This window comes from Empidonax traillii, unplaced genomic scaffold, assembly GCF_003031625.1.
Source record: "Empidonax traillii isolate 1590-97213 ecotype Southwest subspecies unplaced genomic scaffold, ASM303162v1 scaffold65:size4453928, whole genome shotgun sequence".
NCBI lineage: Eukaryota > Metazoa > Chordata > Aves > Passeriformes > Tyrannidae > Empidonax > Empidonax traillii.
The window spans coordinates 3,115,160-3,130,606 of NW_020955258.1; the positions used below are offsets into that span (position 1 = coordinate 3,115,160).

The window sequence follows — 15,447 nt, forward strand, 5'->3', positions numbered from 1 at the left end:
GGTTGTTATATTGACCCATTAGTCCAGCTGAACCAACTACCCTGATTCGTCTGCTGACCCCTAATCTAACTGTGTATAAAGAGTCCAGCAGAACTAATGTAAAGTATCTTGAGGGAAAATAAGACTGTTTTGACTGTACAGGTTGAAGACATATTGTTACCCATGCACATGTGCTATCAGATATGGGGGGGGGGGGCAACAATTTCTTGAAAAAAGAAAAAACTAATCTTTAAATAAGTACAGAGGATCCAGATTACTTACCAGGATACAGATTCTACATTTGATGTGTAAAAAAAAAAAAATCTGTAACTATTAATTAAACTAATTTAACAGTTACCAGAAGTGTTAATTGTTAAGGCTTGGCCACATTTATATATGTTGAACTGTGGTATGCAGCACAGAAATCCTGTCCCGAATCTAATTTCTACTTTGGAAAAACAAAAATGTTAGTTATATACAGATTATATAGTATTTACTGTAGTTTGATTCCACAGAGAAATCATGGAGCAAACGGGTGTTATTTTAATATTCCTGGGTTTTTTTTCTTCTATGTGACTTTTTAAATTAGAGGAAAGGACACTCATATTGTTATAGTTGATTCTTTGATCATTGGACAATGCTATTATTTTTGGTGTTGGACACTTACCAATCTTCTGTCCTTTACAACTGCAGAAATTGAACTAAAGAGGCTTTCAAAAGCAATGACAGCAATATGTTTTCTTAGTATTAGTTGAGAAAATATTTTCACTACCAAGTTATCAGTTCTGGTTTATTCTGTTTTAAATCAAAGAACATCCTTTAACTTTTTTATGATAGCTTGTTCCTAATGTTTCTAAAAGGACTTTGTACCTCTTTACATGCTGCTTTCAAAGGATGAGTATCAGCATTTGTCAAACCACATTGTCTAGTCCCAAGGAGTGAAGGGAATAATCTACCTGTTAGCAGCTTCTTTGATAACAGTGCTCGAAGCTGCTGTTTGCTGGAAAAATAAAACCTTTTAAGGTACTATGGGAAATAAGATCTTATGTGCCTTTTCTGTCTGCTTATCACATTAGCTCCAACAAGTTAAACATACTGAAGGTCTGCCACCTTCTTCAAGCATGATTTTTGGTAACATGATTTATGAGTTTGCATTTGATTTCCCAGCTTGTTGTTGATAGTGGATTCAGCTAGATTATGATGAAGACTGTGAGACATCTTGAAGTATTTGGCAAATTCAAGATGAAATAGCTTTAGCTAGAACTCTAAATAATGTATATAGAAGTCATGGGAACCTTTCAGATTAAATGTCAATCTTCAGACAAAAATAAATATTCAGCAAAAGCCATTAGGAGAATAATTTTCAATTTACAAATCAGCCCTATAGATTTTTATTTTTCTCATCTTTCATGGATTGATTGTGAAATGGGAATGTCAGATAATGGAAAAGGACATTGAGGCAATAGTAACTGTAGTAGAGTTTACAATAAGAGAATACTAGTTGATTACTTGTTAGATCTAACAGAAAACAGAGAAAACATCTTAATGTATGTACGTAGTAAGTAATTTGAAGTTTGAAGACTTTTTCAATAAGCTTCAACCTGGAAAGAAATTGAGCAGGGGACCCAAATTAGTATTGACGGTTGTTCGTTAGCAGAAGTGAGGGAGCAGTCTGACAGACACTCAAAGCTTGTCTGAGTTGGGTTTCATTCTGCAGCTGGGTGTGAAGAAAGGAAGGTGAGAGAAATTCACATGTAAGAAGTCATGATGATGGCATATATTAAATCTAATAGTGAAAGTTACTTTCAGGGAAGGATGAGTAACTTAGGGAGGCAAAAGAAACAGCAGGGAAGGGCAGCAGCAACAGGATCCCAGATGAGTCTCCTTCTCTGGAGTGTCTCTCCAGAGCAGCAGGTGGAGACGATGCAGGATGGTGAAAAGTTACAGGTCTGCAAATAGAAGATCTTTAGTATTAATGAGTTTAAGGTTTCTCAGGCACTTACAATTTGTTTGATTAGGTTAGTTGAGAATTATGCAAAAATTCAAAACTGCTCTGGAGAGCTTGGATGGATTTATGTTTTCACGTGGAAACTGTGTAAAACTCCATGGCATTTTGTGATTTCAGCCAGGTGCTAAAGAAAACTTAGGAATTTTGACTAATTTTTTTATACGCAATGTTACTAAATGAGACATAAAGGATAATATTTATATAGTATTAGAGTGGTAAGTAGTAGATTTACAGGATGAGTAAGGTAAAATGAATTGAAACCTTTTAAAGAATGCCTCCCTGAAGGAAAACCACTTCATCTTGCAGAAAAATGATCAATATTTCAACAACCAAGGCAATTCTATCTAAAAATGCAGAGTTTTATCAATAAGAAAATGTAATTTCCAGTATTGTTATATAGCTGCACAACTTGTGTTTTAATTGTTCAATATGAGAGTGAAGTTTTGGTATATCAAAATGTTGGCTGAATTATCATCGCATTCAATATTTATTTTCTAATGACTGAATCATAATTGCATATCAGCGTGTACCACTCATATGCTTAAAATAATCATGAAATACATGTGATTCATGGAACCCTTAGCAGCCATAAGGCTTCCTGTGCATATGCTCACACACAGCAATGACTGAGAAGTAATTCTATAAAACACATTTGTAGCACTGAAAATGTGATATATCTTGCACTTCTCAGTATCAGAATACATTGAGAGCACCTCTAACTAGAAGTATTAGGTAACTGCATTTTTTATGATTTCAGAGAAGAAAAACACACATCAAGATCTGAGTCAAGAGCTGTCAGTTCTAACCCTTACTCCCCACTGATATGCTGGCCTTGTCTTTCCTAGCAAAATGTCCCTAAATGAGCTTGTTTTTCCCTATCATAATGTCAAAACCTTGGAGTAAAAGGTTAGCCATTTTGAAGCCATGACAGTTGGCCACTTTGTAACGGCAGGTAGGAGCAGAGAAACAGGAGTGGCAACCTAAAAAGAACACTCCTGAATCTTTACTACCATATTGTGCATATTTTTCAAGTGTCTCTTATCCATTTATATGATCAGGTCTAGTGTTTTATAGCCATGTATGACAAACATTACAACTGTATCTGGAATTTTTCATAGTCAATATTTTTTTCCATCTTGCAGAAAACACAAAAATAATAAAAGATTTTTTGTAATCTGTACATTTAATTTTATACTTGAAAAAGTGAGAGCATGGGCTTTTTGCACGGTTGATTTTTATTATGAATTTTTTTTTATTTCTGATCTACATTGTTTTAAAGTATTTGTTGGAGGGAATGGTGTATTTAGGTAAATTTTTTTAATACATGCATGTTCTTAATAGAAAAGTGTAAAATGCGAATGATAGTAATTCACATTAAAAAAATAAATGGATTTTGGGCAACTCATGTAGGGAATTTTAGAATTCAAGTGAAATAATGGTATCTTTTATGTTGCTGGGACATTTCCAAGGTGAGGTTTTGCTGTTCCCGTTTTGGATTTCTCCATGTTCAAATCACAGAAAGAATAAATCACAGAATATTCTGAATTGTGGGGGACCCACAGGAATCACTGAGTCTGACTCTTAAGCGAATGACCCATAGCGGGATTGAACCCACAACCTTGATGTTATTGGCACAAGACTCCAACCACCTGAGCTAATACTTTCCTAAATCTCAAATATGTAGGTATGTAAACAATCGGTGGAATTGTCATTTTTTTAGTGTATTCATGTTTAAATGAGGATGTAACATCTGCCTTTGAAAGCTGAGGAACTGCTGCGTGAGGAATGCTTTTACAGGTGAAAATTATTCAACTGATTATTAAAAAAATCACTACAGGTAGCAAAACTGGTTTCTGGTTTTAATTCTAAATAGTTTTAGAGGAAAATTCCCCTCTTTCTCAAAGTTTTGAAAAACTATTGGTATATAAATTAATTAATCATATTGTCAGAAAATGATTACTCTCCTCCTCTTTAATTTAAATTTCACATTACATATCATCCCATTTTTACCTTGTAATGTTCATTTAGAGGGTCAAATCACTTTTATAATGACATTTACAATTATCCACTTAATTTTATTATTCAACATTAAATAGTCCAAACAGAACATGAAACATTTGTTTACAGAAAGTAATATTTTTTTTTTCTGCTCTTAAAATTTTTCACACGTTGTCACGATTGTCACAGCTAGGCTTTTCTCAATAAGTTAATGGGAACATAATGATTAATGTTTTACAAGCTGGAGTTGATTTAATCAACACAGATAATTTTTCTAACCGGCATCATGATTGCTGAATATTAATATTAATAACCATTTCTTTTCACATTAGCATGTGTTTATTACTTTCAAAGAATTACCTGTGTGTTCCTTGCCATCTTCACAGTGACTTTGACTAATTTCGAAGTATAGTAGGAAGCAGGGTTAGTTTACACTTTACTTTTTACAGTTTATGTCACTTCCCCTTTAACAGGATCTGTGGCAAAAGCCAGCTTTTTTTTTGTGCAAAGTTTCCAAAACAGTTATAAGTGAAGTCCAGATGTGTAAGTTAGAAAGCTGTATCTTGGCAGTGCTTGATGGTTAGGAGACTTACGTGGCAAATAAAGACAGTTTTGGGAAAACAGGCAAATGGTCTTTTTCTCAGATTCAGAAGTTAACGTCAGGCTGAATTTTCCTCTGCTTGTTCTTGAAGACTCTTAAGCTGAACCTTTGACTCTCATTTATAGCAGTGATAGCTAGTAATTTATTTTCCCTTGGAAACAGAGGAGATAGTCTTTAAATTTAATCTGAAAGTGAAATTGTCCAACTACTCTGCCTCTCTGCTTTAGAATCTCCCTTCTTAAGTAATCCCCTACCCTGCACTTTTTTTTGCTGTCATTTTTGCCTGTGTTTAGGATAGTTATTTAGTATTTCCAAACATTTCTCTCTTTTGCTTGATTCCATAGAAAAAAACAATTTCTCATGAGGACATTTTTGATCCCTGATTCCTTTCTTTTTTTTTTTTTTTTTTTTTTTTTTTTTTTTTTTTTTTTTTTTTTTTTTTTTTTTTTTTTTTTTTTTTTTTTTTTTTTTTTTTTTTTTTTTTTTTTTTTTTTTTTTTTTTTTTTTTTTTTTTTTTTTTTTTTTTTTTTTTTTTTTGATAGTTACAGAAACTGTCATAGGAAGTTTTCTCAAATAACATAAAATCACCAAATATACCCTCAGTTGATTTAGTACAATCCCAGAAAGTTACAGTGGATTTAGAAAAGCTTTAATTCAAACTTGGGAGAATTGTAATGAGGAAATTGGCAACAATGAAGTTGTGATTTTGATGTTGCTAATCAAGGACATGCTACTTCATCTCCCAGTGAAAACCTTGTTACCTCTGATTTTCCTGTGTTGCTGGGTGGGCCTCAAAGCCTATTGTCCAACACTGGACATTGGCATCAGCTGCACAGACAGGTGAGGATGAGGGAAACACAGGCCCTGGTAACCTCAGGTGACACTGTTAAGGAGAGGCAGGAGCAGAGGCATTTGGATTGTCTGTAAAAGCACAGACACCACAGCACCATAAGTGCTGTTTACCCAAGATGACAGAAGATGGGTTTCCACCCACTCCTTTTATTAATTGCAGATGTCTCTTTCTCCTTGAAAACTGGGGCTGCTACTTGTAAGATGCTGTTTTCAGGTGTGCCGAGAGAAATAATCTTCCTTTTTTACAATACAGATTTCTCCTTTCCATGTTATATCACATTAATTCTGCATAAAGTTTTCTTTGCACCTTAAAGCAGTTCAAATAGTCCATTTTTCTCTTTCACAAAATAGCCCCTCCAGTTTTTTCTCGTTGCTATTATTTTTTGGTTGTTGTTTTTTTCTTTTTGTCTATTTTTTCTTAGTAGCACAGCTCACAGGCAGGGTAATACAATTAGTTGCAATTTTAAGTAGCATTTCAGATTTCCTATCTGTATTTCTAATGTTTATTTTCAATTTATCACACTTAATTAAAAGAAAACAAACAAATAAATGAAGCCCTGCCTAATACAACTGGAGCAATAATTCTTTTTTGTTACTTTTCCTTGTTCTCTTTACAAGTTTCTCTGTCCTATGGAATGCTGGGGTATGAGTATTTTAACACTTGTTGCTTTGTCTTATAAATTGACATATTTATTCTTTGCTAAAATGTTAGTTTCATTACTGAACTGTCAGCTCCTAAACTCTATGGCTATTTCGCTTTAATATGTAAGATCTTGCCTATATTCAGACCATTTTATACTGTTATAATCTGCTTAATTTTGCTGTGTTGGAAGTCCATTTTTCTAACTTCTGTTGTGGACATCATTAATATCAATTGACAAATGTATGATCAGTGACACCCTGGAGAGATTTTATTGCTCTGTCCAGCTTCTCAGTGGGAAATTGTACTGTAGATAGATACAGTTTTTTCTTGTAAGTACACAGAAAAGTTTGGTGGCACAAGTTGCCATAAAGGACGTTCCAGCCAGATATTGGGAAAATATCTGATGTGGCTGATTCACCACTGAAACTGGTTGTCCAAAACGTTTTTGAAATCTCCATGCCTTCAGAGCTTGAGCAGAAATGCCTCTGAGTAATTTTATGCAACTTTGAAGTTAGAGCTGTCTTTGAGGTTAACCCTGTTTTGATCAAGGACTTTTATCAGCAAAATTATCCCTTGGTTCTCTGGTAGATCTGCAGCGGGTCAGCTCAGGACTCTTGAGGACATCTTTACAAAGAGTGGACACATGAGGTGATAAGGTCACTGGTGACACATTGCATCCTTTTGTGATTCTGTAGCATCTTCAGAATCACTTTAACTTTGCTTGAGCAGCTTTTCCAGATCACCTGGTCTGTTACTGTGCTCTGCGCTTCTAGAATATGAGCTATACCTACAGGGTGTGTTACATCTGTTGACTGTCACCTATGCAGCGAGCTATTGCAAGGTCAGAGCAGCTTAAAGGCTCCCATGGGACTCGTTCCCTCCTGCAAGCATAAAAGTAATTTCAAATACTTGCCATCTGGTCACTGCTCTGAGAAAATGTGGAACCAGTGGAAATCACAGAATTTGAAGTTGTTTTGAGCTAATATTGTTCTACCAGAGCCTGGCCCCCTGCTGTGAAGTGTTACAAATTTATTTTTGTATATTTGAAAACACATTTTCAAATATGTTTGTGCTTCCACTTTGGAAAGTTTGATTCGGAGATGTGCTCATCCAAACATGGAGGGAACAGTGCAAGTGATAGAAACACCCCATGGCTATTTGCAAGTGGTGGCAATGATTCTGTCAGACTCACGTGAGCATTTTGTCACTGGTGCTCAGGAGGGGCTGTGTGTTTGTGTGTTTGACTGAGGAGCAGACATCCCAGGAGAGTAACAGTGTGTGTGTTGGGAACTGGGGGGGTGAGTGTCTATAATTAAGCTTCTTTGGTCTATAGGTACCTCTGAAGTAGAAGAAGTTATGTGCTGGAACTGTCTCCCATGTGGTTATTTCTGTGTAAGAGATGCGTTCCCAGAGTATTTCATCCACCCACTTGCTTTCTCTGATAAAATTTTTTAACACTACGTTTTCCATTCCGTGCACTGTGTAAAATACTGAGTAAATAAGGTTGCTAAGAGCCTTGTTCTATGCTAATTTGAATTGAATTAAGGCTTTAGAGAACTGAGGAGGCTTGTCTTAAAACTCCATTTGCTAAAATTATCCTTACAGGCTTGAATGTAATTGTACTTAGGCCAACAAAATATGAAGAAAAACATGAAAGTGGTTTTATGACAGAACAGTACTTTCTAAATTTAAATTTGTTTTGAATACCACTGCATTTTTGTAATTTATACATTTTAATTAGGTCCAATCAAATATTGGAACAAACAAAAATAATATATGGTATATATATAAAAACATATTATGTAGCATATTGCAAATTTTCTATATGCTCGTTCATAAATCATGAAGATGATCTTTTCTCAAAGTAGTCAGCCTAATGCTGACTCAATTTCAATAAACTTTTTAACTAAGTGCTTGTTTCACATTTTTCTCTTGCACATAGAAAAGGTTATTTAATGAAAGTTACGTTAAAATAATGATGTATCCCTAATTACAGAAATCTTTATCTTACATGATACAAAACTGTAGATTGTTTCTACTGAGAGATATAGCACAGAAAGAATGAAAATGCCCTTTTAGTCACAGCTCTGTACAGTTGCTGATAAGGTTTTCATTTCACTCCAGTGCTTTGACCACTCTGTACGGTTAAATTGAGAAGTGGCACAAGTGGCTTCTTGTCATCAGAGAGTTTAGGAAAAATCTGGTATTCAAGGAGCTTTTCTGTACAAGTCTATTGCTATGGAGTCACGAGTTGATGCATTACAAAATACCATTTGGGTGTATCTGTGTTTGTACTGTAAAACAAAGCTCTCAAAACTAAAAGTAATAACACACTTGGGAAAATCTGTATTTTTCTAATGACATAGGCACTGCCTTTCCTCTGGTATAATGATGAGTTTTTTGTAAACACAGAAACAATAGACCTCCACATTAGCTCATGCTAATAGGAATACGAATTCTGCAGGAAAAAAGATACTGGAGGCCTGAAAAAATTAAAGACATATAAATTAAGCGAAATCAGTATACAGCAAATATGGAAAGAATATAATTAACCATCTAAGCATGGAAAAATTATAGTAAGACAATATGCAAAGTTTTATTTTTTGTTTTAAAAAAAAAAGAGATTCAGGCATAGTAGTAACATCAAAAATGAATAGGAAATTGCTCTGATGGTGGTATTTAGTCCTCTCTGGCTTTCTGGAATGTTTATGCCTTTTCTTAATAGCTCTTACAAATGTAGCAAGTTATAAAAGCATACAACCAGTCATCGTTGTGTCCATTCTAAACTTAGATTTTCTTAAGATAAGAGATGGAGTGATGGTCTCGCCTCTGCATTGGCTGTGGTGTTGGTTCCAATATTTCAAATAGAAAATAGAGTCAATAAAGTTTGATAAAAGTATCTCACTGATTTTATTTTTCTTTTCACAGATTAAGATGCTTGGTAAAGCAGTTGGAGAAGGGTGACATTAATGTGGTGGATTTAAAAAAGAATATTGAATATGCAGCTTCTGTCCTGGAGGCGGTTTATATTGATGAAACCAGGTAAGTCAAAGGGAAACAATGCTGTGAACTGCATTTGAGAAATTTGGGTTTTGCCTGTAATTGCAACTGACATGAGCTGAAGGTCTGTGCACGTTAGAAGAAGCTTATGTTGCTCTTTGATCTTTTAGTGACAAGGTGAAATCAAGTAAGTTTCAAAGGTCAGATGTAATTGTTGTCTGGAGAGAAATGCTCAAAGAAATGAATCAGGATGTTATAATCTGGTCATTAAATACATAAATTAATGAAAAGCTGTGATTTATTTTATATTGTTTGGTGCTTTGTTTATGATTATTTTTGCTGTCAGTATTAATGGCAAGGATAACCTTCCAAAATGAGGAAAAATTGATTTGGGCCAATGACTGTCAATATCCCATATAAAAGCTGATGGAAAGCTGGAAAGCACAGACATCAGGCACCTCATAAGTGCTGCTTTCCCATGAGCTTCATTATCTATGGCCCCATGTCACTTAATAAGCTTGTTTATCAGGTCCTTTTTAGGACTGCTGCATCTCTCAGTGCTGAATAATTGTAAGCTGCACTAAACACTGCCATGAAAGAGATCTAACACTTCGGTAGCTGAAGCAGAGGTTTATTGTCAGCTGAAAATAACCAGTGAAACTCTCACAGTTCCAGCCCCTCAGCAGATCTGCTCTGTGGAAGAAGTTCAAAAGTACTCAATAGGTGTTATAAATAATTCTGACAAATCTTGAAGAATTTTCTCTGTTAGTACCTTCCACTTGGCTCAAGGCAATGGAAGAAGGATATTTAGATTCAAACAGGAAATAAATACAGCTTGATAATTCAGTCATGACAGCTGTTCCGTTCCTTGTAAACACTGCTTTTCATTCATTCTAAGTAAGAAGAAAATAAATCTAATAAAACCTAAATGGAAATTACAAGATTTTAAAAAGGCATGTATTCTGAAGATAAATAAAAAACCTGGTAACTTCTTGTGGAGAATACTTTTTGGTTGTTAAGAGAAAAGTCAGAATATTTTATTCCAATTATGTCTTATTTTTCAATACTTTAATGTTTTAGAAGATACATTTGATTTCAGGAGGAATTTTATCTGTGCAGTGTAAGTTCCATATGGGGCTCTTATTTTGTTGCAGGCTATATAATGCTCTTTTAAAAAAACTTTAACCCCTTGGGAACTTTTGACTTAGGAGAGACTGTTTCAGTAATATATGAAGTAGCTCTGTTGTATATAGCTGGCAGTTGCTTTGAGCATCTTTGATTCAGCAAGACAAAATAAAAAATATAGGTTCATGAAATCAAAGGAAGTGTCTTTAAGGTTAAGTGGCATTATAACAATATATGTTTGCATGAGAGCTCTGGAAACAGTGCAGGTATTTCAATGATATTATCATGGCAAACACAGTTCTTCTGATAAAAAGTTCTTTAAAAAAAAAAAAAGTAAACACTGTGGTATATATAATGCTAAAAGGAGGTCATTAAATCCAAACTTTGCTGTTGTAATGAATACCTTGGACTATACTGAATTTCCAGTGTACTACTCCGGTAATGTTCAAAATATTTCTACAGTTTTGGGAGTTAAATAGAGACAAACATCCTCAAACATCCAAAAAGGAAATAGTTTCAATTGCAAGACAAAGGGCTTTGTCACTTCATGTCACCAAATGTCTGTGCGAGCCTTCAGGTGCACCACAGAAATATTTGTGACAAGATCATGCACATGTGTATCTTTGTTGTGTGGAGTCCAAGGAAGAAGAAAGGAGCAAATACTTGACTGGATACTGGTGCTCACAGAGCTCTGTGTTGTGGAGGTGTGAAGCTTAGGAAAAGGCCAACAAATAAACGAAATTCTACTGTTTCCAGGAGCTGCTGAGGTATAACAGTCAGTATAGCCTGCTATTGGGCAGCTCTTAGTTTTGGTTACATTTGCAACCCGAGAAGGCTGTTCCCCAGTATTTTCAAGTTTTTTCGATACTGGAAGAGAACCTGAGTCCATGGCAGCTACTCCATTTTAGGGTAGGAATTGATACAAAAAAAAAATAATAAACTGTGATATTTATTTGATTACCCTGTACTTTCTTTCACTCTCTTCTAGGCATATGTTTAGTTTAGGCATAGTATATGTTTGGCATGTAAATGAGAGCAAAAGTCAGTAAAGGCTCTGCCTTTCATGTTTCTTTTGATTTTCATAAGGTGTATTTTATCATCAGTGTTGCAGGGCTCTAAACTAGCACTACAGAAGTTGCTGCTGAGCATCTCACAGCAGGAATCTGTTACTTGGCTTTGCAGGGCCATTTGCATTCTATTCTCACCTGCGGCATAGCAGATGTAGCGGGTTTTTTGAGGCACAGTTTCACTGACTGTAAGGCTCTGGTTATGGAAGAAATTGTGCCAATGCAGACACTGTTATCTGTTGAGATTAACCAGCAGAGATTGTCACACCAACAAATCTCTTAGATGGTGCAAGGATTGAGAAAGTTAAATTCTCTTACATCAAAGAGGTATTTTTAAAAACTTTTAAAAGATATATTTTTAGTCTTTCTACCTGAACAGTTGGGCATTCAGTTAATGACGCAATTTATTTTGAAGGATCTAGAAAATATTTCTTCTGAAAATTACCATTTTTGGCACATCTATGAATATTTTAAAAAAATATTCTGCCTAATGATACAAGGATAAAACAAGTGGAATGGGATGCCCTATTTGGAAGTTATTTGCCAGATGTAAAATATAGTCTGTATGATTCCTCTCTGAGGTGACTTAGTTGAGAGATTTGAAGTGGCAATTATTTAAACATGAAGTTAAATTATTTAAGCATGAAGTTAAATTATAATCTTGAATATTCAGTCAAGTTTGCTGTGAGTGTGTGTTGCCAGTCTGTGGTTAAATGTACTTTGCCTGAAGTTGTCAGTAACAAATGTACCATTTGAAGTAAATCATTCAGTTTATCCATTAGGGGAATCTACAATTGATACTTTTGTAAAAGCTCCTATTGAGAAAAAGCTTATTGTGTTGAGATTAGTACAGTATATTCCACCCTTATAAAAGCTTAAAATAAACCTTTGAAATCTTTTGTATTAAGCTAAAGGTTTGGGTTTTTTTTCTGAGGAAAGCTTACAACAGTGTTAAAGTTATATAAAAAAATACACTTAAAATGACTGAAAATCTATTAAATTCTAACTAAAACTTCCGAGTTCAGTTAGGATATTTAATAAATGGCTGGCATCCCTTTCCCAAAATTATTGAATTTTTCTGTCTCATAGTTTTTGCTGTTATTTTAATTCTAAGTCATGCCCTGAGTTAGTCCCAGCCCTGTAGAACTCCAAGAGTACCACATTAAAGCAGCTGAATAAAAATAAAAAAAAAAAAAAAGGTAAAAGTAAATACACTGACTCATAGTTGTACTCCTGAAAAATTATATTTTTTTTAGTCATGAGTATCCTGACCTAAGTGTAAAGATTGTTGTTGGCCTTTGGTATATACCTCTTTATTTCCAAATAGGCAGTACATGTCAACAAGTGAACATTTCCAGTAGCAGTGGTCCTTCCTACATTACTTATTTATTTAATTAATTGGTAATTCATGATATGAGAACAATTTTTCTAAGAATGTGCTAATTTTATGGGTACAACATGTTGGTTAATTCATAATTTCCTTTAGAAAGACATTTATGTACTAAAAATGCCCCTCATTCATTTTTTGAAATTTGCTTATCCTTGGTGGAAGTCAAGAGAGTCTTTTAGTGGATATTAGTCGAAACTGTAATGGACTATAGAGGATGTAAATATTGATTAAGTATATTGATTCATGCTCATTCAGGAAGATAGCGAGATAATAGAACTAAACAACTTGTAAAAATGTAGACTGACTGTTTAAACTATAAATTCTTCTGCATTCTAGACCTAGAGAGGACTTTCTTCAATTTACTCTTAAGGGCTTGATTAATTCACTAATCAGCAAAGAGCTAATACCTCCTTCTCAATCTCTCCTCTGGAAATCTTTTACCACCTCTGTTAGGCAGCATGACTGATCAGCACTGATGGATTTTTTTCCCCCATAGCCATTATCTAATTTTATTTTTTTAATTTTCTTTTCTTTCTTTTTCTTGATAGTACATCTGATATATTCCTAAGGGAAAAGAAATATACTTCTGACTAGTCCATTACTATATTTAAAATTCTGATTAAATGAAAAGAGAGCAAGAAATTATCACCGCTTGAATTTTGAAAAATTATTCTTGGCAAAAACCACCGTACTGTGACAAGAAGATCAGGTTATTAGTTACTATGACTGCAATATTAATTGATTGCTAAGCTGAAATGCCATGGGCCATGTCTTACTTATTCCCACAACTGTCAATGGAAGTTCTACTCATGGAATGAATAGAATTAAATAACCCAAGCCTCCCCCTCTCCTTCCCACGCGTATCTCTTCCTCATATTGCATCTACTTAACAGGCTAATGATATATGAGCAAAATAAGTGCATGTAAACCTGAAATTCTGACTTCATGTTGAAAAAACGTACTTTCTGTGGTACATTTTGTTACAACCTCTTTTGTTTTGTTTCTTAGCATTTTTGGGTGTTCCTTAGCTTTATGGAAGAAAAATTAACGTGTGTGCCTTCGTATATATTAGTATATATATTTATTTAATTCAACTAGTATATTTGAGTTCATGCCTCCCAGTTAAATGGAGTTTATCTCAGTAGAGTTTTACTTGAAGACTGATTTAGTGGAACAACTATGTAGCTTCAAAATGCCCTCAGTCTCTGCTCTTCAGGGTGGTTGATTTGGAGGATGAGGCTTTGGGTCTTGCAGTCACTCCATTCCAAATATTTTCTAAGCTAGAAATTCTAGCCTTGTATTTGACAGCTATGGTCACTTGTACACTAATTTACAGAGTGACATTTTTGAACCTATGTAGGATTTTACATATTGCAGAATGTCACAAAATTATATTGCAATTTACAAATTACATTTTGCAATATAAACTATAAATTATATTGCAAAATCTTGCAAAAATCCCTGTAATATTTGATAGGAAGTTCAGTGATACAACTGTGTGTCTTTGCTTTAATCCTGTCTTCTGCTTTCCTGATTTTATTTTATCTCCTTTTATTTTTTTATTTTTTTTTAAAGGTATTTAATCATAGAATGCGTTGGATAAAGTTGTAAGGGGCCTTAAATATCATCTGCTTCCAACCTTCCTCCAGACTGATCTTGGACACATCTAGGGTGGGGCATCCACACCTTCTCTGAGTAACCTGTTCCAGTGCCACACCACCCTTACAGTAAAGAATTTCTTCCTGATATCTAATCTAAATCTCTCCTCTTTTAGTTTAAAACTTTCCCCCTTGTTCTAGCACTATCTGACTGTAAAAAGATGCTCTCTCTCTTTTTTATGAGCTCCCTTTAGGTACTGAAAGGCTGCAATGAGGTAACTCCAGGTTATTTTAAAGAAATGTTTCGACAATCAGTGAATAAAAGGTGAACAATTAGATGTATTTCACAGTACTAATGTATCTAGACCCATGGAAATATAATGGAAAGATTGTTTTTTATAATCAAAATAAAAATAGATGAATAGAAGTTGAGAAAAGCTGGAAGCTGTGAAATTAGTTGAAATTGGATTATAAGATTTTTTTTAATAATTAAACATAGTTTGTATGAAGCAATTTATTTTCCTTCCCACATAAAATTTCCGTCTAATTTATTTTCCTTCCCACATAAAATTTCCAACAAATTGTGGAATTTGATGGAACCATCCATTTATTCAGATGTGTAGATTCATATAGGAGCCCTGTTCCTGTAATTACAGAAGAATGGCAGTCATTAGTGAAATTGTTCAAAGGCCATTTCTAGCAGTGCAGATGCCATGAGTAATTTTCCCCAATATAATTCTTATTCTTCAAAAGGTCAGAAAAGTCTCAGAAATAGATAGTTGTAAGATGAATGACTAGCCCTTGTTTCCTCTCCTTGAATATAGTTCCAGTTAGTCTTCTCAAAGAAACTAATTCTTTTTGAGAAGTTGTTGGGGGGTTGTGGGAGCTGCAAGATTTTATACTTGCAATGTAATTCTATATTGCAGTTGCTTTCCTACTTTTTCTAGTTGGAAGCAAAGACACCGAAACTCTTTCCCCCTTGGCTTGTTGTTCAGTCATGACTCGTCTCATGAAAATTACTGATTAAATAAACACTTTTTACAAATAATGTTTTCTCAGATCTGTCTTCATGAAGTAACATCTGTTACTGTCATTTACAGACTGAACAATCCTCCTGCTTTACAGGTGAATGGTTAAAAGGATTAGAGAAACTTCTGGGTGTCTTGCTGGCCTTAATTTGTACTCC

The 15,447-nt window shown here is 34.4% G+C and overlaps 1 protein-coding gene across 8 annotated transcripts in view; it reads left to right on the forward strand.

Moving 5' to 3' along the window:
• The window catches only part of PDE1A (phosphodiesterase 1A), a 156,056-nt gene that overhangs the window by 94,107 nt on the left and 46,502 nt on the right, over positions 1 to 15,447 (forward strand). For all 8 annotated transcript variants that reach the window (XM_027880224.1, XM_027880223.1, XM_027880222.1 and 5 more), the window contains one exon: positions 9,010 to 9,123. In XM_027880224.1, the coding sequence (XP_027736025.1) occupies positions 9,010 to 9,123 (114 nt within the window). The remainder of the gene's footprint in view (positions 1 to 9,009; positions 9,124 to 15,447) is intronic.